Source organism: Peromyscus californicus, unplaced genomic scaffold (assembly GCF_007827085.1).
Source record: "Peromyscus californicus insignis strain IS unplaced genomic scaffold, ASM782708v3 Scaffold_4__1_contigs__length_199733344, whole genome shotgun sequence".
NCBI lineage: Eukaryota > Metazoa > Chordata > Mammalia > Rodentia > Cricetidae > Peromyscus > Peromyscus californicus.
In genome coordinates, this window is record NW_026294562.1 from 90,670,590 (window position 1) to 90,697,474 (window position 26,885).

At 47.1% G+C, this 26,885-nt stretch overlaps 1 protein-coding gene across 1 annotated transcript; it reads right to left on the reverse strand.

The window, feature by feature from the left end:
* Positions 1-1,294: 1,294 nt before the first annotated feature.
* Rassf10 (Ras association domain family member 10) lies at positions 1,295-8,593 on the reverse strand. Its single transcript, XM_052713039.1, has one exon. It carries the CDS (start codon positions 4,579-4,581, stop codon positions 3,052-3,054), a length of 1,530 nt encoding a protein of 509 aa, XP_052568999.1. The 5' UTR covers positions 4,582-8,593; the 3' UTR covers positions 1,295-3,051.
* Positions 8,594-26,885: the final 18,292 nt, after the last annotated feature.

A 26,885-nucleotide genomic window follows, 5' to 3' on the forward strand; every position in this document is an offset into this window, starting at 1 on the left:
TAAAGAAAAGTAATAATGATAATAACCATCTCTTTTACATTTTGTGTGTGTGTGTGTGTGTGTGTGTGTGTGTGTGTGTGTGTGTGTGGCCACAGGTGCATGACAAGGCATACCTGTGGAGGTCAGAGGCCAACTTGCAGAGTCAGTGCTCTCCTACCATGTGGGTCCTGCGGATCAAGTGTCTTTTACCCACTAAGCCATCCTCTCAGAGGCCTCAGACCCACATTTTAGATAATGAGGTAAACAAACAGAGCAAGGCCACATGGGACCTGGGTTTGGAAGCACACCGTGAGCGGGAGCGGGATGCATAGGAACAGACCCACAGTGGATCTCCTAATTCCAGAAGACGGGCTGGCTGGGGAGCAGCCTTACGGCATTCCCTTCACAAGTTCACTGATTTCAAGGGGTCCTGAAAACAGCCAGGGAGCAGGAGTCCCCCTCCAGGGACAGTGGCTGTGATGCCGTCTCACCCCTAGTGTCACGAGAACTATTCCTATGCAGGAAAATGGAACACGCTCAGTATCAACGAGACTTTGAGCCTACACACACTACTGTGACAAGAACTTTTTACAAAAGAAACTATCGCCTCCCCTCCCACCAACAATTCTCCTTTCTCCTATTCACACAGAGTATCTTTCAGGAATAGAACTGACTGGCATGAAAGAAAAAAAGAGCAGATTGGACTATGCGTTGGACTGTCCTAGAAGCAAAGCCCCCCAGATGCCTGTAGTTTTAAGTAGGAAACATCTTCAGGTGGTAGGGACCGGGAAGGTTCTCATACCCCGCAGGCCTTCCTCCTGTGATGTGGCATATTTGCTTTGCAGGTTTCAGGCATATTTGCTGACGTCAGCTACCCATCAAAGTTTAAAATAATATTAGTCAAAAGAAAAACAGCTCCTTTCTGCCAGGCAGTCCCGCTCTGCCAACTTCTACGTTCTTTCTGAGTTAATAAACGTCCGAGGGCCACCTCCCCTACAACCCTGGGGGGGAGGGGAAAAAAGCACAATAATTTTAAAAACCACCAGATCAGCCCATTGCCAGCAAAAAATCATTCAGACAGGTGGCATTTGTCACACTCTAATGAGGATTTTACCTCTGCCTCTAAAGGAAAGCTGTCATTAAGCTTTGTGTTTACCGAATCAAATGATTGTCTGAGGACAGGGAGTTTCTTTTGGTCTCTTCCTCATCAGAAAGACCAAGTGTGGGGATGTTTTCTGCATCAGACGAAAAACTAAACAACAACAGCAACATAGTTATACCAAATAAGGTCTTTTAAAAAGAAATTAAGAAAACCACCTTTTCACTTCGATTTTACTTGAAAATGTGAGAACAGACACGTGTGTTAGAATTCCACAGCAGCATCAGTGTTGGGACAGTCTGTGAAAAGGAAACACTCCAGTGGATCTGAGTAGTTCAGGAAGACATGCTTCTTCCTGTTGGGGGCACTCAGACAGCTGATCTCACAAGGGAAGAACTCCCAAGGCCCGAACTTATCTTTGCATGTCATTGTGGAAACGGGAGCCAGCCCCTCGCTAGTTCAGTTGACACCAGCCTTCTGTACCTCGCTGGCAACACACACACCCCATTGTCATTACCTCCTCCAGACACATTAGATCCACATTCCTCAGAAAGTACTGGGCTCCACAGGGAAATGGGCCAGCAGGCTCCTTCCACGGGCCAAACAGCTTACGACAACTGATAAGTTCCTATTGAAATATCTGGAACAATTACACTGAGCACCCCCAGCACTATCACCAGCTACAGGAGACAATGTCACCCTTATATCTCCCCTGCCACGAGCAGAGAGGCAGCCAGACAGGAGCAACTCAAGTTCTTAGCTCACTTTCATATGTCTTTACCATGGCTCTCTGTCATGGTTAATCTATTTGGTTACCCACGGTGGCCTATCAGATTGCCCCCCCCCTTTGGAGGCCTTAGCTAGTAAACACTGGTGTTTGCACTTGAAGTTAATTGGCACTTGCAGTTTACTTGAACCAGAACCTTATCTCCAGCCAAAGATATTGAAGTTGGACTTGGATCTGGGTAAAATTCCTGAAGGTCACAGTTGATTTTAATCATAGTGCTGGACTTAACTCTAAACTCTATGCAAAGATCTTTGCTTTCAAGTTATAGTTGACACTACCATGTTTGTTAAAACAGCAAAGCGGGCTGTGCCTCATTCTGCAGCTCCCCTTTTTTTTCTTAACTGTCATTGGATAGTCAATGAATAGACATCATGAACTAGAAGACATCACCTCTGCCTTTGCAGAAACACATCCCAAAGAGCCAGACTACATTTTTACCCTGGATTATGTGTGCCAGGATCTTATAATTCAAAAGGGCTACGTTTGGGGTGGAGTCGAGGTGGAGGTGGGGGGGCTTTTAACACATTGTATTTAGTAGGGAGAAACACAGCCTTAGATTGCAATGCAGTTTGGCCTTTGACAGAAATAAAAGGCAAATGATTTAGCAGATGGGTAATTCCCAAACCTGAAGAAATGTAAACAGTCAGGATTTTGGTGCCTATGGGTTTTATCAAAGACGTTAGGCAAGGCAGAGACCAACACTAGTGCGTCCTCTTTGGCTAGTTTTAACACGTTTCCAGTCACAATTAACATTCAAGGAATTTCCTTTTCATCCAAGTGTTTTCTTTTAACAAACAGCACTTTATGCCACAGACCATAGTTCCAGCTGTCATCAGTCCTTCCCATACAGAGGAGTGGTTAAAACGTCCATAATGTTTTTCTTTTTTCTTGTTTTGAAAATGGGCTTGGACCTCGTCGATTTACCTAAGGTGTTTTAAAAATAGGGAGGGGTTCTCACCTCCTGCCTCCTTTTCCCTCTGAAGCTTAAGAAGTTTAGGGCTTCCTTGTCCAGGACCCTCCCCCACATTCATCCTGAGTCAGAGGAGCATGCTGCCTGGCAGTTGTCCTCTCCACTCTTGAGACCCATCCGTGGGAACTCTGAGCTCATCCCACCGCCTCACTTCATGTCCCTGAGCAGGCTGGGCCAGTGCAGACTGCAAGCGTCTAGACTTGCTCCCTACTACTTCTACACAAGGGATTCACACACAGGGGGTACCGAGTCCGAGTCTTGGCTATGCATGGAGCTTAGCCCAGTATCCGAGTCCTCATCGTTGCCGGGGCAGCTCTTAGCTAGTCCCCGGGCCTGGTCTACCCACATCTCTGCACAGGTCTGAGGCTGAGGTTCCCGCGAGGGTCCGCCGCAACCCACAGCCCCATCATTCACCACCGTCTGCTCCAAAGTGCGCAAAGTCTGGAGAAGGCCCTGCAGCTCGCGCTCCTTGATGTCCCTCTGCTGCTGGCTGTAATCCAGATCAGCCTTGACAGCCTCCAGGTCCGTGCTGAGCCTCAGCCCGATGTAAAGGCTGGTGCTGAGCTGCGTCCTAACCCGCTCCTGCTCCAGCAGCAGCTCGCCATCCGGACCGCCGTCGGGCTCCGGGGGCTCCTCTCGAGCCGCCAGCTCCTCATTGCGCCGCTTCATCCACCGCTGGTTCAGCTCCTCCTGGATCTCGGCGGACAGGCGCTCCAGCAACTCCTCCTGCTGGGCGCGCTCCTCCTGCAGCCGCACCAGGTCGTCGCAGCGCCGGGCCAGCTCCTCCAGTGCAGCCGCCTGAGCCTCGCTGTCCAGGGGTGCCACCGCCTCCGTCCCCTTCTCCGCCAGCGTCGCCTCCTCGGGCTCCTCTCCAGGGGCCGGCCCGTCGAGGTCGATTCCAGCCCCTACCAGGTACGTATCCTGCACGTAGTTGACTCCGTGCCGCCGCATGCGATCCAGGTGCACCTTGGCCTCGTAGCGGTCGATCTCGCGGTCCAGCTCCCGCAGCCGCTGCACCTGTTGGCGGATAGTGTGGTCCTGCGACAACACCAGATGCACCAGCGTCTCCATGCGCTCCACCGACGCGCTCTCGTGGGTCCGAGGCGGCGACGAACAGGACGAGGCGGTGGACGACGACGTGGACGAACAAGGCGACGGCGGCTGCTGCTGGCGCCTCCGGTTGAGCTTGGCCAGCTTGCGGAAGGCCTTGCGCACCACCCGCCGCTGCTTCTCCTGGGTCAAAGCCAGGCTGGGCCGCGCCGGGGCTCCCCGGGCCAGGCAGGGGCGCTCGCGGCTGAGCACTACCCGCGCCTCGGCGCTGCGCGGCCCGGCGTTGGGCAGCGACGCCTCGCTGCGCACCAGCACGAAGCGCACATTCTCCTGCTCGTCGCCCCAGGAGGTCCAGAGGCGCAAGATTCGCGTCTTGTTGGGCAGGATGCGCTCAAAGCCGCGCCACTTCTCCACGATGCAATAGCAGTGCGGGGGCCCACATAGCATGCCCTGGGGAATCGCGTCGTCGTCGTCATCCTCGTCGTTTTCGTCAGGAGGCTCGGGCTGCTCCAACTGATTGGAGGGGTCCTCCGCCATCCCCCGTCGCTGGCCCCGCCGCTGCCTGCGTCGCCGCCGGCAGCCGTCCTCCAAAAGCACCCGCACCACGTCTGAGCAGGTGGTGCGGCGGGAGAGGCCGGACACCAGCTTCTCCTCTTGGCAGATCCACACCGATATCTTCTTCTCCGAAGGATCCATGGTGTTAACTGGGACGCGAGGGGCAGATCCGGCTAGGCGCTACTGGGGCGGCAGGGCCAGCGCGGCAACCTGGCAGCTCCCGAACTGAAGGAGAATCCGTGACCGGGTCTCCGGCGTCACTAGCCTTTCTCCCTCGCTGTGCACTGAAATCAGGCGGCGGCTCCGGCAGCAGCAGCTGCTTTCGGCTTGGACGGCGGGCTCTCCCGAAGCAGCGTGCGGGCGCCGGGGTTCCAGCGGCTCTGGCTCTGCCCGCGGTGCCCGAGGCCTCCGGGTTTTGCTCCTCCCCACCTGGCTCCACCTCTTCCCGCCCCCAGCGCCCTGAGCTGCGGCTGAGAGCACCGCAGGCGCGGCGCCCAGACTCGCCCCTCCCAGCCCCGCCGCTGGGTCTGCCCCTGGCTCGGGTTTCTGGCGTCGGGAGTCCAATTCCTAGTTTTCTCCACTCAGAGCAAAGAAGGACTCGGCAAGCTCTCTGCCACAAGGCCTTGAGCCCAGGCTTCACCTGGCATCAGCTCTGCGCCCCCCTCGGCTCAGCCTTCCCTCCCGTGGAGAACTGGCTGGAAACACCTTAACCCGACTTCCTGCTTTTCCAGCGCTCCCAGGTACCTCTGGTCTTGGTCCTTCAGGGTAGCTAGCCCCCTCTGTACACGGCACTTTGCACAGGCGGAGAAACTGAGGCACCCAACAGTTTCTAGTGGAGACGTTGTGATCCACTACCTGACCAGCTAAGGTTTGTAAGCTCTGTCTCTTAAGCCTTCCAGTCCTCCTCAACCACAGTGGGATCCTTGAGCAGATGTGCAGTGGTCTGAGTCGTGCTCAGTTCCCCATAGATCGGAACTGTGGACCCTCATCTCCATTTCCCACAGCCTTCTTGACAGAAAAACTTACAGAGGGAGTCTGGGGTCCAGGCCTAAATTAATCACCAGTCCTGCTTCCAATGGGGAAACTGGGGCCATTACTATGACTGTTTCTGCTGTTTTCTGGCATATAGAATGCTAAGAGTCGAGTATCAGAACACAAATCCAAAGTCACAATGCTGAGCTTCTTCTTAAACCCTCTCAGTACAAGGCTTGTTCTGAGCTTGTCCTGGGAAGCACAGATCTGACAGCTCACTCCCCTGCCTCAAGACCTTGGATGTCTCACTATTTCTTGTAAAGTACTTTTGTCGATAGAATGATTCCTTCCTGGAACATTTGCTGAGTTCTTACTGTGCTCTAAGTCCGGTGGTGTGATGATGAGCATATCTCCTGACCTACAAGGAGCTCGCTGTAGCTCAGTAAACATTTCCAACACCAAGGCTTCTGTGTTCTGACCACGGAAATCGCTATGCATTAGGAGAGCATGCCTGGATGCTGTACAGCAGTATAGACCCCATCTGGGAGAGTCCACAAAGGCTTCCCATCGGAGGTACCATCTAGGGCAAGACAGAAAAAGAAATTGAACTTTCCAAAGGACAAAGAGATGGGGGAGGGGGAGGGACACACGGCAGGCAGAAGGAATCAATGTGCAAACTGAAGAATCAAGACAGCGTGGCAGTCACCGGGCTACAAGGAGTTAAATGACAGAAGTATCGGACGGGGATGAACTGACAGAAGCCAGGTCAAGAAGAGTCTTCAATGCCATGCATATGCTTTTGAATTTATCAGAAGCATAGTTGCAGGTGCTGGGTGCTTTTACTTACACTGGGTGCTTTTACTTCCTGTGACCTAAGGGATAATTTCAAAAGTGACTGCTATAAGGATTAAATGGCAGGACCTGGTAAGCCTATAGCAGACGTTTTTATTGAAGGGTTAGAAACCTGGTAGGGATATGTTTTTTATTGCTATAAAAATGGGTTACCGTGAACTTGGTAACTAAAAGCAACACCCACACATGATTTCACTTTTCTGAAGGTCATAGGTTGTACTTGGCTTGACTACTCAGAGTGCCCCAAGCTAAGGGTGTTTCAGCTGGTTAGAGTTCGGGATGGAGAGGGAAGCCACTTCAGACCCATTCAGATGTGTTTCCAGAAACCACTTCATTTCCATTGTAGCACTGACGACCCCATCTTCCTGTTGGCCTTCATTAGAACCTCTCTCAGCCTCTTACAGATTCTTCCCACGTGGCAGTGTCTGCCCCATTTAAAGCAGTGATGGCAGGTCAGAATCACCCAGTCCTCGTGGCATCGAATCATCCTGGCATCATCCTTTGCTAGCAGTGAGAGAAAATTCTGCTTGTCAAAGGCTGGCTTCATCAGGCAGACCCACCTGGAGAAACTCTCTATATTAAGGTCGACTGATTAGTCACTGTGCTGGCTAGATTTATGTCAACTTGACACAAGATAAAGTCATCAGAGAGGAGGGAGCCTTGATTAAGAAAATACCTCCATAACGCTGGGCTGTAGGCAAGCCTGTAGGGCATTTTCTTAATTAGTTATTGATGGGAGAGAACCCAGCCCATTGTGGGTGGTTCCACCCCTGGGCTGGTAGTCCTGGGTTCTATAAGAAAGCAGACTGAGCAAGGCATGGGGAGCAAGCCGGTAAGCAGCACTCCTCCATGGCCTCTGTGTCAGCTCCCACCTCCAGGTTCCTGCCCTGCTTGAGTTCCTGGCCTGACTGTTTTTGATGATGAGTTTAACATGGAACTACGTGTGAAATAAACCTTTTCCTCCCCAAGTCGCTTTTGTTTCATCACAGCAATAGTAATCCTAACTAAGACAGTCCCCTTAACTACATCTGAACAATCACTTTGATTGTGTGATGGATGTATCAGTCACCAGAGCAATGATGGGTATTGGAGTGGTGGAGATCATGCATGAGGCCAGCCTGGGATTCTTCCCACCATGAAGCTTAATGATAACATGGTTAGATCCTCACTGTTGAACGTCATACCGTGCAGGGACCATAGTGCAGGGAGGGGTGTAGTTACAGGTTAGAAGGCCCTTAAAGGACTGTCCCACTCGTGAAAAGAAGAGATGGCAGGCTACATTGCTTCCAGAAAAACAAATCAAGGTGGTATGTGCATGGTCATTTAGCAGTATTTCAGAGAGTGGGTTCTGGAGTTCACCCCAACTACATTTGCACTGAGGATAAAGGGATAAAACAAACTCACCTCCGGTCCTCTCACTCAGCAGAAGCAGATATCAGGAGAAAAGGGCTCCTGCCCACCAAGCAGGCCATCTTGGTTCTGCAGCAGACACCTGCGGAGCGCCTTCTAACTCAGCTTCACTGACACTGTCTGCTTGGAGAGGCCACAGGTTGGGAGCTCAGTACCAAAGACTACCTCCTACCTTACCTCAGATGACAGCCACAAGACCAGGCTTGAACTGAGGGTCAGATGGAGAGGTGCAAAGCAAGACATGGGAGAAGGAGTGGGGTGCTTCCGTGTCACCCTCCAGGAACCTCCATGTATTAAGCTTTCAAAATTCTCCAACCTGATCGTTTTGGGGAGTCCTGTGGAAGTGTCATTAGATAGGCATGGTGAATGAAGGCATTGGCCATTGATGGCCAACTTAACCCTCAGCCTCTCTTCCCTCCAAGGATGTTGAGAAGTGGGAATGAGGGTTGCAGCCCTCTGAGTCTAGCTGGCTCCTTTGGCAACCATCCCTCCCACCCAGTATTTATTCTAGAGGCTTTCCAAAATATCATCTCCTGTGTGCTTGCAAGGGTGCCCCCAAAAAACAATAGCTTCTCTGTCACTTTCGTCACTCTGGAGAACCAAGGACAAAAGAACAAATGTTTGACCCTCAAAAGTGCCCTTCTTGCTCAAAATCATTTGGGAAATTACAAAGACTATAAGGACTTCAAGCCAGGAGCTGGTGAGCAAAAAGACGGATGTGCAGTCACGAACTGCATACTGACATTCCTGCCAAGGACAGACCACACAGAGGGTGCTGGTCCCATAAGAACAGAATGGAAGAGCTCAAAGGTTCCTGTTGCCTAGGGATGCTGTAGCCATCCTCATGTCGTCACGCACTCTGTGGGTCATGTGTGGATGTCAACAAATCTGCCATGCTGCCAGCGCTATAAAAGCAAAACATGTTCAGTTACTACTCGGTAATAGCAATAAACGACTGTGTTTGCTTTGCATTTACAGTTTGTGTTCTTAGTGTACTGCACTCTTGGTTGTTATTTTAGAGTGAACTTGTACTTACAAAAACACAGTTGACTACAGTACACTGTCCTGTGCAGGAAGCAGTTCAGACAGCTCCTATTTACTGTATCACACCACTGCAAGGCGTTTGCTTATGCTTGATTTCATCTTGTGTTTTGTCTCTCATGACCCTAGCAGCGACAGGGGTGTGTGTGTGTGTGTGTGTGTGTGTGTGTTGTTGTTGTTGTTGTTGTTGTTGTTGTTGTTGTTGGCTATACCATCTAGGTTTGTGTGAGTATGCTCTGCAGGTTTGCACAGTCACAGACTCACCTGCTATCGCGTTTCTCAGAACGTATCTATTGGAATTAAATCGCTAGCACTCCACAGAGTCAGCTTAATGATCAAAGGAATTTATTTGGGGGTTAACTAACTCACAACCACTGGAGATTTATCATAGGGTGCGGGAAAGCTGAGCTATGTCCCACACTGATCTGCTTGGCCAAGATCTCAGCATCTAAACCACAAGGTAGCTAAGACAGAGCCGTGTACATGCATCCCAGGTCTTAAGGGTCCCTCAGCGGCCACACCCCAGGGGCATGTACCTCAAGGTCATAGGCAGGTGTAACAGCCATCTACTACCCCACTAGAGGTGGTGCTTCAGGGCATGGCTCAAACAGCCACCCACTACACGTATCCCTTCATTCTGTTGTTCAGCAATATGAAACTGTATGTCGTATGAACTAGAGAAATGACTCGGTAGTTAAGAGTGCTAGCCCAGAGCCAGAGTTTGGTCCCCAGCATCTACATGGTAGCTAAAACCATCTGTAACTCCAGTTTTGAGGACTCTGACCCCCTCTTCTGGCCTCTGTGGGCTTCTCTACACACGTGGTACAAATAAACATATGCAAACATACACATAAAATAAACAAATCTTTTTTAAACCCTGTACACCATATCACAATGGCCACAGGTTTTGTCAGTCACAGTCTTCTCATCTGGTAAAGGAACGATAGCAGAACCTTTATAGAGTGGGCATTACATGGAACAAAACAATGTACAGTATATAAAACACATATGTCCAGGTTAATCATTGTCAACTTGACTGGGTTTGGAATCACCTAAAAGACACACCTCTTGACCTATCTGTGAGGGTGCTGCCAATGAGTAACTGAGGGGAAGGACCCACCCTGAATCTGGGCAGCACCATCCCTTGGAGCAGGGCCCCAGTATAAAAGGCATCTAACACACACTAACTAAAGCACAGACAAGGAGGCACACAAGGAGGACTTGCTGTTCTTGCAGCAAATGAACAGAGACCATGGAAATATCCATCCATTAAGGGATGACTCCACAGGCAAGAAGTTGCCCCTAGCTCTAAAGGTTTACAGCAATTAAATCTGGCAAAGTAGATTTGTTTGTCTAGGCAACAATGAACCTCCAACATGCATTGGCCAGTGTAAAATGATTTTCAGAAGAATGCGTGTGACAGGATCTTGCTTGTATTTTTAAAGACACACACAGAACACATATGCACATATGTAAAATTGCTCTTTGTGTTTTCCAGGAGTCCAGACACCTGTATGGACATGCATAGAGAATGGTCCTAACAAACACTCAGCTCAAAGCAATGACTCCTTGCAGAGGGACTGTCAAATTTAGCCTTGTGACGTAATGATGAGTTTTATATGAGTTTAGTAATCTATTAGCTATGCAGTCACAATGAGTAACTTTTGCTTGCTTGCTTGCTTGCTTGCTTGCTTGAAGCAGGGTCTCACTCTGTAGCCTAGGCTGGCCTTGAACTCACGGTAATCCTCTTGCCTCAGCCTCTTAAGTGCTGGTATTACAGGCATGGGCCACCACACCCATCTCTGTGATGTGTAATTGTAAAACGTGAAGATGCTAGAATTGGGATCACTACCCACTGCCGGTTCTTCTTTAACCCCCTGCCTTACCCACCTAGTCTCCTTTCTGTGGTCCCAGCCACTACACAGCTGTGTCTGCTCCCTTCTCCCTGTAGGGCATCACGTAGCTCCCAGGACTTCCCAGGACTTCTGCTAATGCTTTCGAGAATAATGATGCTCCTGGCAAAGGGATGGAAGACAGCATGAGACTCACAGTGTGTGCTCTACACAGCTTCACTCCTCTCTCTCCAGGGACACTTTCCAAATACATCTCCATTCTCAGAGGGGTGCCAGAGCCCTTTGTTAAATTCCCACGTTTGCTCTCAAAGGTGGCACGTCATTGTCATTCGTCATTTGAGCCTGTGGGAGTGTTTTAGGTCCTTTACCTTCCTGAGACCTGTGAGAGGTAAAGCATAGCTCTCTTACCATGAGAAAACTGGGGCCAGAGGGGAGGGGTTGGCTAGTTTCCCAGCTCACACAGCTCCGCGGAAGTTGGCATTTCTCTGAAACTTTCTACCTTTCCAATCTGTCAGTCAAGGTTCACAGCCGTCCGGAACACCCCAAACAGGAACTTCCGCCCTTAATTATGTTGAGCCACACAAAAAACGTGACTAGATTTTATTGACTGAATAGGTTTCTTGTAATGATTAGCTCCAGAAAATTATTTGGCAAACTGTGTTTACAGAAACTTGGGGCTCCTCTCAGACTTGGAGGAAGCTGAGCACCACCACTTGTGTGCACCTTACAAACAACCCCTTCACTAACTAAGCTAAGCCCAGGGCTGGAGCATAAATGCTGGGCTGTCATCACGCGGCCATATGACCTCTTAAAGTGAGGGGAAGCCTGGCATGGTACTCTTTAAAAAGCAGTTCACTGGGCTCTAATAAATGGGAATCCCTGTTCTCTGATGGTTATGTTTTATAAATTCAAGATTCAGTTTAAAAATTATTATCATTATTATTGAAGTGTGTGTGTGTGTGAGAGAGAGAGAGAGAGAGAGAGAGAGAGAGAGAGAGAGAGAGAGAGATTGATTATGTGAGGTGTGGGCACACACATGCCTCAGCACATATGTGGAGATCAGAGGACAATTTTTGGAAGTCCATTCTTGCCTTCTACCATGGGTTCCAGGGATCAAACTCAGGTAGTCAGGTTTGCATGTTTTTGCCTAATAAGCCACCATCTGGCCTCCCCTGATGATTTTTTTTTTTTTTTTTTTTTTTTTTGGTTTTTCAAGACAGGGTTTCTCTGTGTAGCTTTGCGCCTTTTCCTGGAACTCCCTTGGTAGCCCAGGGTGGCCTCGAACTCACAGAGATCCACCTGGCTCTGCCTCCCGAGTGCTGGGATTAAAGGCATGCGCCACCACCGCCTGGCCTCCCTGATGATTTTTACACACACCAAACTTTGACACAGACATATGAGGATCTAAGAACTGGATTCAAGAACTATTGAGAATGTGCTTTGGCCCTTTGGCTCCATAGATGACAATGATATACATCTGTACACAAGAAGATGGCAGGAGCATATGACAGCTTAGAAAGAGATGCGTCAGGCAGGAAAGAGAAAGCAGAGCCGGCAGGATGGGAGGAACTGCTTATCCATTCTCCTCTTGGGACTGGTGAATGGCTGCCTAGTGGAAGTCTGGGCTATGAGTGGAGAACACAGCAATGCTTAGGTAAGGGGCTCGCAAGCAACAGTCACTCCAGGTATGGAAAAGACATTCTGCAAGTGAGAAAGCATGCTTAGTTTTTGTTCCAAGCAAGGGAGCTGGCGTCTTTTTGACAGATGTCTTTCTGGGAATTTACAGTACATACAGAGCAGAGCTGTCACCTATTCAACGTTGATGACATCACCCTTGAGGACTATGTCAAAAGGGGTTTTGTTTGATTAATTTTCATTATCTGTAGTTCCCCAGTAATGAAAGGTGATACTGTTAATGAGTATGTGAACGAGACAGTGTCTTCAATGCCACATGTGAAGCATTCCCAGCTTTGTCAGGGTAGAATAGCTAGCCCTGACCCAAAATGTGCCCTTTCTTCATTGTAGGGAACACCACTCTTTCTCTCCAAGTGTCCCCAACACCAAATGATTGTGTCTCAGCTGCTCACTTCTCAGAACACAGTACGAGGTCTGTGCTTGAGTCTCTGCTAGTCTGTGTGTGCAGAATGCTGGCATTCTTTCTGCAGTGAGGTGGATTGAGTTGAGAGGAATTTCAATACCATATTAATTGGCTTGGAAGTGTGGTTGTTTTAGAGGCTGGTACGAACTGCAAGGATTCATAAGTCCTTTTAAAGAACAGTGTTTCAAAGAAATTAAATTGGACTGAGCAGAACTTCGGGTGCAAATTACCCTCAAATGCTAAAACCATCATCACAAGATGTTCTGATTTTCTCCACTGAGGAAGACATGGAGATACTTTTCCTTTGTCATTACATCCATCCGGACAGGAAGAGGAAGGCTGTGGGCCAGATAAGGGAAATAGGTTACATCTGGCACCCTAGTGTTCTGTTCCTGCTCACTGAAGACGCTTCTCTTTGTTCCATTCCTGAAGTGCAGCGTTGTTTTCTTGGGCTGGGTTCTGGGTTAACCCTGGGTTAGACTATGGATCTCTTACACTTGATCCTGTGATTGAGAGACCCACACAAATGCAAGCCTAGAATACAATCGGACCCCTATTAGCTGAAATCTCTGGGAACAGCACAGAAGCCACTTGATCTTACAAAAGTCTTGTGGGGTGCTTCTGTACCAGTGAAGTTTCAAGATGAAATTGGCCGGATTTTCAATCTGTGGATATTTGCTGCTTTAGAATATATCTTTTAAGAATTTTTCTAAACTATGCATGCTCTAAAATGTACTTCCTCCACAGGATGCAGCAATACTCTCTTGAATAGGTTCATACCCTAAAGGACTGAGAGCGGATCTCAGAGATGTTCACACACCCACATGCATTATCCACAATACCAAAAATAGAAGCAACCACAGGGTCCATTGATATATAGATGGATAAGTACCATGTGATATATACACACAATGGATTGTTATTCAGCCTTTAAGGGGGGCATTATTATAAGATTTAGAACCTTGAGAACATAATGCTAAACAAAGCAAGGCAATTATTAAAAAGACAGACTATTATAACTCTATTTATATAAGTTGCCCAGAATAATCAAATTCACAAAGCCAGAGAATCCAATGGTGTCTCAGGGCAGAGGGAGGAAGTGGGGAGCCCTCTCACACGGCTTCTCTTTTGCAATATGAAAACAGTTCTGGACTCTGATGGTGATGACGGATGTACAACATGTATGCATACTTAATGCTGCTGAATTTCACATTTAAAAATCAGTTACAATGCTGTAGTGGTTTGATTAAGATATCCACCACAGCATTGGGCATTTGAATACCTTGTCTCCAGTTGGTGGCGCTGTTTGGCGAGGCTTAGAAAATGTGGCCTTGTTGGAGGAAGTGTATCACTGGAGGTGAGCTTTGAGAGTTTAAAGACTCGGTACTGTTTCTAGTTCACCCCCCCACTTCCGGCTTATGGTTCAAGATGTGAATCTCCATCTTCTGTTCTAGTTACCATGTCTGCTGCACACTACGGTGATGGTCCATCATGCCTCTGGAAGTGTATGTCAAATAACAAACTTGTCCTGGTAGTAGTATTTTATCACTGCAATAGAAAAGTAACTAACACAGAGACTAAATGTTCAGCTGTGTATACTTTACTACTACTTTTGAAAATAACAGCAAAGGGCTGAGAGATGGCTTAGTAATTAGGAATACTTATTGCTCTTACAGATGACATGGGTTCACTTCTTAGCACCTACATCAGGTGGTTCACAACCACCTGTAACTCCAGTTCTAGGTGTCCTCAGGAGGCACCTGGAAGCACATGAGGCACATAAATTCACACAAGCATACAAACATACAATAAATCTTTAAAAGAAAATAATACAATATTTTTTTCTTCTTAAAAAGTTCATGTGCATGGATGTTTTGCCTAAATGTATGTCTATACCCTTTGTATGTAGTACACAGAAGCCAGAAGAGAGTGGGGACTGGAGTTACAGACTGTTGTGAACTGCCATGTGGGTGCTGGGACTCGAACCTGGGTCAGCAAGAGCAGCCAGTGCTCTTAACGGCTGGGCCCTCTCTCCAGCCTCAAATAAGAATAGTTTTAAAGACTTTATGCTGTATTTCTTATTAAGAGATCCTTCAACTTTTTCAAGAATGTATCAAATACTTTTCACATGACTTTCAAAGTAAGTATACTACCTTGTTAGCTCCCCTCCCCCTTTTTTGAGATACCAAATTCCTGGTCACTGCTCATCTGAATGAAGTATTTGTCTTCTTTCTCTTGCCCAACTCCCCCACGCCTCCTTGTAGCCTGTGCCAGCCATAGGCGCTGTTTGTGGCTTCATTGCTGTGGTCTTTATCAGAAATTTAGGTAGGTATTTGCACACACTGTTAAGCTTGATAAATGACGTTGGGCACCAGCAACTGCATTAAGGGCCTATACAGCTCTACGTTGACACAGCACATTTTTATTCTTACTAAGATTGATGGTCCTCCTAGTTTCTGAAGCTGTTCACAGAATAAACAGCACACAGCTTGCTGAAGTGCCTGGAGACTGTGGCCAGGAACACACACCATCCCAACAGGTATTTGCTTATTAGGCAATAGTTAAAAAAAAAAAAAGAGTCAGGTGGATTCAGAGGCTCTTCATCCCTGTCCCCTGGAGCACTAGGTTTCTGAGCAGGTTTCCAGCCTCGGGAGTGACAGAAAGCAGAGCTAAGCCTTCATTTGTAAGTCAGCTAGTGAAACTGCATTTGTGTGTTTGTGTACAGTCTGCACTGATTAACCCAGAGGTGGCTTCTGAGAACTTCTTTGGGTGATGTTGTCATTGTGCGAAGTAGAACTGCCCTGACCCTGAGTGGCATGGGCCAGTCACCGAGTATGGCCCCTTGATGTAATCAACAGACAAAGTAAACACAGGTACATGATGTGGTTGACACTGATTCCAGGGTTCAGAGGACACGTCTGGTGGGATTCTGGGTTCTTGATCCTGGAACAAGCAATTGGGCAGTGAAACGTAGCTGCGGCAGAAACAGAGACGGTTATTAAGAAAAGATACACTTCCCAGGGAGGAAGCAAGCTGGAGCAACGAGTCTTTAGTAGTTCAGACACCCCCACTGCATATGTGGGCTTCCCCACAAATGCTCTGTTACATGTAGCTCAGCTTGAAACTTCGTGTGCCACGTGTCTCATTAGCATTTTTCATCTCCACCCAGGGTGAGCATTTTGGCATTATAACCAGCCACAACTCACCTTCAGACATGAACTGTGCTAAGAGCAGTCACTGGGTGTTTTTCCTGCCCTTTCTCATTTGATTCTTACAGCGGCACCATGGGAAGTGGGTTGAAGCTCTCTATCCAGCAATAAAGAAGTTAGGTGAGTTGCAAGGTCAGGTTTCAAATCTTGGTGCAAGGGTGGGTGCAATGGCTCAATGGCAGAGCACTTCCCTAGCACGCAGGAGGTCCTGAGTTCGATCCCCAGTACTACAGACAAACAAAACGCAACAAAACTCTTGGTGCAGTTCCAAATCTCCTTCCTTGCACTGTTGGGGTTGGCCAATAGTTCACTGCTTTATAAGAATTCTAGATGATAATGGCCTCCTGAATCTAGTATTGAGAAACTCAAGGCCTCCAGGGGAGCTGTCTTCCAAGCAACACCACACTCATATCTGGAGGTTTTCTAGGAAGGAATGGTGTACCAAGGAATCTACCTATGAAGTTCGTCAACTGGACTCCGCTGGTAGAAAAGTGGCACTTACATTTTTAGTTTAAATGTAGGGAAACTGGAAGTCATCATTGTCTACCTGGAGGTAATAAATCAGAGCAGCTAGCAGCTCAGGTCCAGAATGAACCAGTACACTTATGTGTGGAGGCCATGGGGGCTTCCCAGCATCCTTCTCCAGGCAGTGCCGACACATGTCCACAGATGCACACTCTGCAGTTACTTGTTTAGAGAACACACTCACATGGCACCACCAAGGCTGGCTCTGAGTGCATAGTGTGACATCTGAGTAAGCAGCGTGAAGTGGCCATTTTATTCTCTGGAGAGACAAAAATGTCAAAATGTTCAAGTGACAGATATGGAAAGCAGGGTACTTTGAAGACATGCTTCTTAGCCCTGTGACGGGTCACTCCATAGGTTTCATGGTGATGTGTCTGCAAGGATGGTGGTCCTTTAAGGCCTTCTGAGGGAGGAGACTGGTCACAGAAAGTGTTCCATTTAGAAGTGAGCCTGATGGTCTGAGTTTGAGCCCTGGAACTCATTAAGGTGAAAGGAATGAATGAATTTGTCCTTTGACCTCCGCATGCACACTTTGGGATTTGTATGTCCATGTGTACACACATGATAATAAATAAAATAAATTTTCAAAAAGTGAGTGAGGGCCCATGACTTGACGCAGAGGTTGAAAGCACCCGTCACAAGGTCTGACAGTCTGAGTTTTATCCCTGGAGTCCACATGGTGGAAGGAGAGACCTGGCCCACAAGTTGTCCTCTGACCTCACGCTTGTGCTGTGTGGCACACTTACAGACCCATATACAAATAAATTAGTTCAAATTCCTTTTTAAATAAATGGATGATTTACGTAGGCAAGGCGGTATAAATTAGGGTAAAGCACGGATTCAGAAACTCTGGGCCCTATTTGCTTTATTTCCTCCTCTGGTGACTGTCCACCCCATTCAATGGCCTGGGGAGTCATCTGTGGTTGTAGAAGGCAAACAGGTTGACCCAGAGTCTAATTAGAGATGTGTGTCTTGAGGCTAGAGGAAGCTAGTGTGCAGATGATGAGTGTGCTGAGAGACACAAGGGCATCTGACTGAGGGATGCTGAGGGCGACTGGGAGACCAAGCAGGTAGAATTCACCACTGGGGTGGATGGTTGGATTGGCTGACCATAAGAAAAAGGGGCCATATTCATGAATGGATTTGAAGGTAGACTTTGAAGTGCCCAAACCAAATCTACTAGCTCTTATACATCTAAAGCATGGCCTTTAGCTAGTAAAACTGTGCCCCTGAGCCATGGCTATATCCTGGCATCACCTGGCAGTATTTCAGCGCCTAGATCTTTCCCCTGAGGTTTAGATTCAATTGATCTAAAACGGAACTCAGAAATCAATATTTTCTCAAAGCTTTGGAAATGGCTCTGATGTTCCAAGGTTGAGAATCAGTCGCAGCTCAGAGCAGGAACATCTTCAGAACGCCACAGTTGGCCTATGACATTTGAAGGAATTCAGAAGAGGCCCTTAGGGATTATTGAACCACACTCTATACAACCTTGATTTCTCAGCAGCCCCTGTTCTCAGGACCTGCAAACTGCCCGAGAGAATGCGCCCTGCAGGGGCCACTTGTAGCTAGAGTTTTCCTGCCTGGCCCACAGTCAGGAAAAATCTCTGTCACCCGCCAGTCTCACAGCTGCTCAGACCCAACCAAGTAAACACAGAGACTTACATTGCTTACAAACTGTATGGCTGTGGCAGGCTTCTTGCTAACTGTTCTTATATCTTAAATTAATCCATTTCTATAAATCTATACCTTGCTACGTGGCTTGTGGCTTACCGGCATCTTCACATGCTGTTTGTCATGGCGGCAGCTGGCAGTGTCTCCCCACTCAGCCTTCAACTTCCCAGAATTCTCCTCTCTCCTTGTCCCGCCTATACTTCCTGCCTGGCCACTGGTCAATCAGTGTTTTATTTATACAGAACGACATCCACAGCAGCCACTGAGAAGTGCGCTCATGACACCCAACAAGGCAAAAGTCAAAGAACGTCTCAGAACCTGGGCTCCTGACACTTGAGGAAAGGTCACACTGAAGGACTGGCATAGAGCACAGAGCTCCAGGCAGGAATCAAGAACCCCGTCTGTCACCTGTAACTCTGGAAATATCCTACTCTGCAACCCTGGGAAAGTTGCTCATCTTTCTGCTCTCCCTCAAACCCTCACTTTTATCTTGGTTTTCTTCGATTTCTGTGAGCCAGAGCCAACTTCTATTCTTAAATCCTCTGCTGTCACACTTTGGATCTGAAATGTCCCCCACAGGCTCATTTTGTGTGTGGTCACCTGGTTCCCAGCAGGTGGTGCTATTTGGGGAGGTTGTGGGACCTGAAGGAGGTGCTGCTTGGCTACAGCAGGTAGTCACTGGGGATAGTCCTAGGTCTGTTCTTGTGCTCTGTTCCCTCGTCTAGTCATCATGTGAGGTTCTCTATCATGGGCTCCCCTCATCACAAACTGAACCCACCACTTTGCCATGATGAATCAAAAATGCTCTAAAATGTGAACCAAAGTTAATACATCCCGCTGAAGGGGTTCTGTTGTGCATTTTGTCAGAATGATGAGAAAAGTGAACTAATATGCCTGCCAGAAGCATTTGGGTTGCTCAGTTTCTTGACTGTGAGGAGGCAAGATCAAAAGGGTAGTATAAAAGGAAGAAAAAAGCTGGGTGACAGTGGCGCATGCCTTTAATCCCAGCACTCAGGAGGCAGAGCCAGGCGGATCTCTGTGAGCTCAAGGTCAGCCTGGTCTACAGAGCAAGATCCAAGACAGGCACCAAAACTCCACAGAAAAATCCCATCTCGGAAAAAAACAAAAAAACAAAAAAAAGGAAGAAAAAAATGGGCATAGGTTATTTGCACTCTAAGAGACATTTAACAGGTTCTATGGCAAGAGTCTACAAAACACTCTAGAGCTGTTTCATTCTGGAGAGAACACTTAGATTGAAGATGGAATGGTGACTGAATGAACACTTAGGCCAGAAGCAATCTATCATCATCACCCTCATCACCACCATCATCGTCAAAATCATGAGACATTTGCACAACACTTGACAGTTTACAAAGTACTTTCTGATGATGATAATAATAATAACTACATAGTAGTTTATAGTAAAAAGGATATTTTTAAGGATTTTTCCACACTGTAGGAATGGGTACTAGATAAAAATGGAAATGGGCTAATTTATGGGAATGGACAGTTTACAGCTGAAAAAATGGACGCTGCAGAGGATGACCAGGTCCATCCATGTCCCATGTTTTTGTGTCTCACCCAGGGGTTTCCTGGTCCTGCTCAGCAGCAGGGTTTGAACCATGCCATTCTGCCACCTTCCTTTCCTTCATCTTCACTCAGCTGGCCATTATCTTGTCCTTTCTCTCCGAGGAGAATCCTTGCCTAGGAGTCAAAACTCTAGGATCCACTCTCAGCCTTGCCATTTAATTACTACATTCACTCCACCCAATTCTTTTGTTTCTTTGTTTTTTGTTTTTGTTTTTTTGAAACAGGGTTTTTCTGTGGAGTTTTGGTGCCTGTCCTAGATCTTGCTCTGTAGACCAGGCTGACCTCAAACTCACAGAGATCTGCCTGGCTCTGCCTCCCGAGTGCTGGGATTAAAGGCGTGCACCACCACCACCCGGCTCCAACCAATTCTTACTTTCCTCACCCACAGCAGCGTGGAAACGGCTTTTGTCTACCTCCCTAGGTCTATGTGAGGCTCAAATACAATAAGCTTTTTAAAAAGGAGTGAGAAATGTTCAAAAGCTCAATTCCGAAATATCCGGAAGACAGCACACAGCCCTCATGAGGGCACATAGGAGACCAGGAAACCGCTGTCACTGCCTCCAGGACAAATCAGTGTGATGCTGACCTTGGGGCACTCCCGGATCCCTCTTCCTGGTCACACAAACCCCAGGGTACACTGGCTCTTGGATGAGGCCCAGGATTTCCACAGCACATTGGTGCTGAGCCAACCTCACGACCATCCTGTCTCTGTTCTTTTCCATGAGCCAACTCTTCCTCTCGCACACTTTCCTACCTGTGTCTCATTTGAGTTAGGTATTTCCTCAAGGAATGTTAGCTGTTTTTGCTAATGATCCACAGTCATACTCAGAAAGATAAATCAGTAGTTCAGAGAGAAGAAACATCACCATCATAAAGACCAGTGTTAGGGGCTGGAGAGACGACTCAGCAGTTAAGAGCAGCTTGTTTTTCTTCCAGGGGACCTGAGTTTAGATCTCAGCACCCAGGTCAGGCAGCTAACAATCTTCTGAACCTCCAGCTTCAGGAGAATGGAATGCTTCTGGCCTCCTCGGGCACCTGCACTCATGTGCACATATCTCCACACAGGTACTACACTCACACATAATTAAAAATAATAAAAATAAATGTTTAAAGATGTTAATGTGGAGTGCATTAAGGATATCAACACTTTTAAAAAAGACAAGTGTTAGGTGAGTTTGTGGAGTGTCATCTAATTCTGTCTTGGCTGCCTTCTTTGTCCATCCCCTGAACCATGGCCCTCTCTTTCAAACACTGTGTTCTGAGGGCTGGGGAGATGGCCTTGGCTCTACCCAATAAGATGAGGCCAGCTTTGGTGTGCTTCTGCCTATCGTCGTGACTTCTTCCTATTGCACGTGGAAGTTCCAAAGTCCCCAGGCACCCTCTGGGGTCCAGACAAGGTTCCCACGCCCTGACCATCTGGCAGAAATCCACAATCACAGCCCTTAGCAATCAAAGCCAACCACTCAGCAGGCAGAGCAACTCCCCTTTCTGTTCTCAGTCTAGTGGCCTGAAGAGCCCATAGTGGCTTGATGTCATAAAACCTCAGCATCCCTCAGTGGAAGATTTCTTCCCTGGGTCTCTCAGACTCCAGCCATCAGCACAAAGTCTGGTGACTGAGTTATCAGATGCAGGAGGAGCTGCTCCCACTTCCTCCCTCTATATGCAGCCCCAAGCACTTCATCTCCTGGTAACACCAATATATACACTGGTAGCTGATTCAAAGTGTCTTTTGCATCCTACCAGACAGGACCCAGTATCTTTGGCACTGTCTTCTGACTGCTGTATCCTGACTAGCTCTGCAGTCAGCTGCTCTTCTCCACTGCGGTGGTCTGAACTCCTGCTTCTTGTAAGATTCCGAGCTGGGCCTGGGGTGCATATCTGTAATCCAAGAAGTAATGTGGCAAAGGCAGGAAGATTGCTAGTTGGGGGACCAGCCTGGGATACATGAGATCCTGCTATGGAACAATCTTTGTACACTGTAAATATATACTGTCCTCATTAGTAAATGAAGAACTGACTGGCCTATAGCTGGGCAGGAAGAGATTGGGTGGGAGAGCCAGACAAGGAGGATGCTGGGAGGAAGAAGGTCTGAGTCTTGGGAGTCACCAGCCAGATGAAGAGAAGAACTTGTACAAAATGAGGTAACGAGCCATGAGCCACATGGCAGCAAGTAAAGGAATAGAAATGGGTTAATTTAAAATGTCAGAGCTAGTTAGTAACAAGCCCAAGCTATTGGTTGAGCATTTATAATTAATAATAAGTCACTGTGTGGTTATTTGGGAACTGACTGGCAGGACAGAGAAGTCCACTTACAAGATACTATCAAAAAAGAAAGGAAGGAAGGAAGGAAGGAAGGAAGAAAGAAAGGAAGGAAAGAAAGAAGGAAGGAAGAGAGGAAAGGAGGGGCAAAGGTCTTATGAGCCTAGGTAAGACAATGGGCTGTGAAATGTGTCCCTTGATGAGAATTAATATTTAGAATTTCATACATGCATACAATGTATGTTTTTATCATATTCACCCAAAAGTAGATTTGTTGTTGTTGTTGTTTAAGATGTAAGAAACTGGGCAGGGTGGTACACATCTCTAATATCAGCACTTGGTATTTGAAGGCAGGAAGATCAGGAGTTCAAGGTCATCCATGACTACATAGTGAGTTCAAAGCTAGCCTGGGCAACATGAGACTGTCTCAATTTTTTCCTTTACTTAAAATGAATAAAAGATATAAGATTGTGGAGGTGAAAGCCCACCAGAGAGCTACTGTATTAGTGAGAGATGCTGAGAGAGTGGATCTGGGCAAGGATGATGGGAATGAGAGGGGACAAGCGAGAATCAAACTGGCAGAAAACAAAATAAAACTTAGGTTCAACAAACACAAGGAAGGGAGAATGAGAAGGAAGGAGAAGGAGACAGGGAGATAGCCATGGGACAAGAGACTCTGATTTGCTGGCATTTTATTACTGAAGACATAGGACAAGCCCTGGAATTAATGTATCAAAAGAATCTACTTCTTGCCTTTTCTGCAGAGAGAGAAAATCTAAGCTCTCCTCTCTAAGTCTGCAAGCATAAAAGACTTGCTTGAGGATGTTCTGAGACCTGGGGTCTGTTAAGACTAGAAGGAAGGTGAAGGAGACCACTCAGTCTCCAGGGAGCAGGTAGAGGCTTCCTTTGGGGTTCCATCAGCAGATGGGGTTCAGGATTGAGAACAGAAGGCTCTTTCAACTCTCTGGGCTCCAGGAGGACACTGGAGAGGAAGCCCCTCATCTGTCACCAGCGTAACTTCACAGAGTCCTCTTTACTTAAAGACTTTGATGTGGTCTCAGGTTCCTTTGTCTAAACCTCCAGAAGTAGCCAGCTGCCTGAAGAGGTCAATGCAGGCTCAGGTTTTATTGGACTGCCTCACCTTGGCCTTGATCATGGCCCAAGCTCTGTTTTTGTTTCTAAAGGTCATATGTGGGAAGACCTCCTTCACTGAATCAAAATGAACAAGGAGGCAGAAATGTGTCCATGGATGAGCAGAAAGAATCTCAAAACTTAGAGGAAGGACATGTATATGCGCGCGCGTGTGTGTGTGTGTGTGTGTGTGTGTGTGTGTGTGTGTGTGTATGCACATACATATAAATGTGAATCCTCTTAAAGAGGTGGACAGGTAGCAGGAATCACAAATTTAGTAAATACTGGATAAAGGCACTTACTGACAAACCTCATTACGTAAGTTCAATCCTCAAGACCTACATGATGGAGAGAGAAACCCTGGTTCCTGAAACTTGCCTTTGACTATTACAGAGATGCCCTGTGTGCATATACACATGCATACACACACACAAATAAATGTAAGAAAACATTTACACACACATAAACATAAACATAAGAAAACTTTTTTTAAAGGGCTGCAGACATAGCTCAGTGGTTAAGAGTGCACACTGCTCTTGCAGGGACCTGAATTCGGTCTAAGAACCCATGTCAGGTAGCTCACAACCACCTGTAACTCCAGCTCCAAAGGCTCTAACAACCTCTTCTGGCATCTGAGGGCACTTGCATTTGTACACACACACACACACACACACACACACACACACACACACACACATACACACACACACACACACACAATTTAAAAAATAATAAATCTAAAAGATGAGACATTCGCTCACATGTTTTGGTGCCCGTGGGCTCACAGGAGCTTCTTTGACTGAAAAGCACGGACCCCTCACTGGGTAACTGGAAGCAGAATTGAAGCTCAGTATCTTTGCAGACATTCAATGTCAATCTACTGTACTTTGTCTGAAAACACAAAGATAAGTCATTATCCTAAACCTTAGATTCTAGGAACAGCCAAAACTTGACAGGACCGACCCTCCACCCAGGAGGAGGGCAATCATTCATGATAGTGAGGTTGTATTCCGGAGCATAGGACCTCTTGAGAACTCCACTGTCCTCTCAAGCAACAATTTCTTTGAATAACCTTGTAGAACCAGGTAGACTGGCTGGGGAGAGAATGGAGAACAGGAAAGGGCTGGGATACAGGGATTTGGTAAAAATCAATGCAAAGAGTATCAAGGCCACACCCTAACTGAGCACCAAAGCCAGTCAATTTAATTGGAATTTGCAATATCATGAGAGAGTGCCATTGTCATCTTCCAGAGACTCCATCCAGCCAGGGTACTGGGTTGACTGAGTTCCTAGGGTTAGGGACAGACCATTGGGCACTTTGCTAATGTTCCCAGGGAAAAGGAGGGTCAGTACAGGCTATGTCCTGGGAACCACAATTGAATGTCAGTGCTGGACAAACCTGAGTTCTGTTCTGCCTCTAATCTCATGAGTACCATACCAGAAAGGGAAGACAAAAAGGAAAGACAGAAGGACAAGTGTGGAATGGGTGAGTGGGTCCAGCACCCACCAGTGGACTCAGGATCCATTCATCAATTTTACAGTGCCCAGCACATTGTGAACCACCTCACTTCAAAGACAAGTGTGCAGGGTTGGAAAGATGATTATCCATAAAGTAAGTGCTTGCCATACAAGCACAAAAAAGCAGGGGTGTATGCTTGTAGTCCCAATGCTGGCCAGTGGAGACATGAGGATCCCTGGGACTTGCTGGCCAGTTAGTCTGGCCAAATAGGAGTGTTCCAGGTCCAGTGAGAGATCTTTCTTCAAGAAACAAAGTGGAGAGCAATAGAGGAAGACATCTAACATCCTCTGTCCTCCACATGACACACAGGATGCACACATACGTACTTATAGACAACCACATAAACATGAAACACATATGAATGCACACACACATTTGCACACATACGTGATAAAGTGAAAAAGCTTTAACATCTGAACTAGAGAGGAGAAGTAGAAATTATATTCCTTCTGAACTTCCAGATCTGCCATAGCACCTAATCACAATACGTAATGGTTTGTCTTTCTTTCTTTCTTTCTTTCTTTCTTTCTTTCTTTCTTTCTTTCTTTCTTTCTTTCTTTCTTTCTTTCTTTCTTCCTTCCTTCCTTCCTTCCTTCCTTCCTTCCTTCCTTCCTTCCTTCCTTCCTTCCTTCCTTTCTTTCTTTCTTTCTTTTGTTTTGTTTTTCGAGACAGGGTTTCTCTGTGTAGTTTTGTGCCTTTTCTGGAACTCACTTTGTGGACCAGGCTGGCCTCAAACTCACAGAGATCCGCCTGCCTCTGCCTCCCGAGTGCTGGGATTAAAGGTGTGCGCCACCACCGTCCAGCATGTGATGGTTTCTAAGCTTCCTGTCCACCTTTCCAGTAAGCTGAGCACTCTCTGTGTGGACCAGACCTGCCATCTATATGCTAGTGCCTGGTGCAAAGCCCAGCATAGAGAAAATGAGCAAGTAAGAGTTAATGCTGGCTTGGGTCAGGGTGGGGGATGGTCAGGTTCTAGGGGTGTTTTGGGGGCAAATCCAAAAGGATTCCTTATTGAGTTGAGGATGCAAGATAGAAGGGTAGGTAACTCGCAGGTCCTGGCTTGGGAGCCTATGAGGGACACAATCATCAGAGATGGAGAAAGCTGGAAGTAGACAAAAAGTCCTCCTTTTACAGGTACATTCTGACCATCCATAAGCCATCTAAGTCAAGAGGCAGAGTAACAGCTGAGATTTGAGAAAAAGGTTTATAGTAAAGATAAAAAATTAGGAATCCTTGTCACAAAGATGATATGGAAAAACCTGGAAACTGTGTGCTTCCACCAAGGAGTGGGTGTGAAGTGGTCCAAAGTCTGAGCCCTGAAATATTACAATACCAAAAATCTCAGGAGAGGTAGAGACCTCAGCAAACAAAAACAATGAACGGTGACCAAAGATACAGTCAGAAAAAAAAGCAAAGAAAGATAGGGATGGCCAGAAGGCCAGGAGGAAAAAAAATCACAGCAACAGGAGTGTTCAATAGTGTCAAATGTTTGGGAGTTAGCTGAGGGGTGAGAACTACCAGCTGGACTTAGCAGATGGAGCCCCACAGTGACCGCAATGAGACTGTGTGTAGGTTAATAGCTTGGGTAGGTGAGCCTGAGACAGGAGGAGAGGCTAGGCCCTGGAGACTTGGAAGTCTACTCATTACAAGAATTCAATAAGGAAAAGCAACAAGATGAGCATGGTAGGCAGAGGCGAAGCAGGGGGAAGTCACAGGCATGTCACTATGGGTAAATTATCAGCAGGTTGGAGTACTGCCTCTGTTGCTAGAAGAGGCTATGGCTAGACTTTCCTAAATTCAGTCTGTCTTCCCCTTTCTAGGTGTGACTCCTAAGTCATCTCAAGGATGGGGATCACAAGCCTTTCCTTGACTCTTACCATATTGCTATCTAGTAAGCACGAACTGCTTATCAATTACATGAGTGACTGTACATCTGAGCCAACAGTCAACTCTGAGTCATAGTTACTTCTGCCTCAGAGGATTAAATAAGAAGAGACACAACGGGCATATCAAAAGGGTCTGGTAATTGGTAATCCAAAGTATTGGTATCCAATATTACTTTCAGTAAATCCAACTAGTCCAACGCCTCCATGTTATAGATAACATATCTAAAGTCCAGAAAACATTTTGCTCCAGGTCACATAGCTAGTGATAATAGTCTCTTGAATTCATCTTTAACTTCTGCTATAGGGCTAGCAAAACCCCCTAGAGCATCTAGGTGTAGCTGGAGCTTTCTCTCCAGCTCCTGCCAAGCCCCGGCAGTTCCGCAGCCCACTTAGAAAATAAACACACAGACTCTTATATTATTTAAA

What these genes read in the sequence shown, in the direction of transcription:
- Rassf10 (XM_052713039.1), bottom strand. Translation starts at nt 4,581, where the DNA reads ATGGATCCTTCGGAGAAGAAGATATCGGTGTGGATCTGCCAAGAGGAG.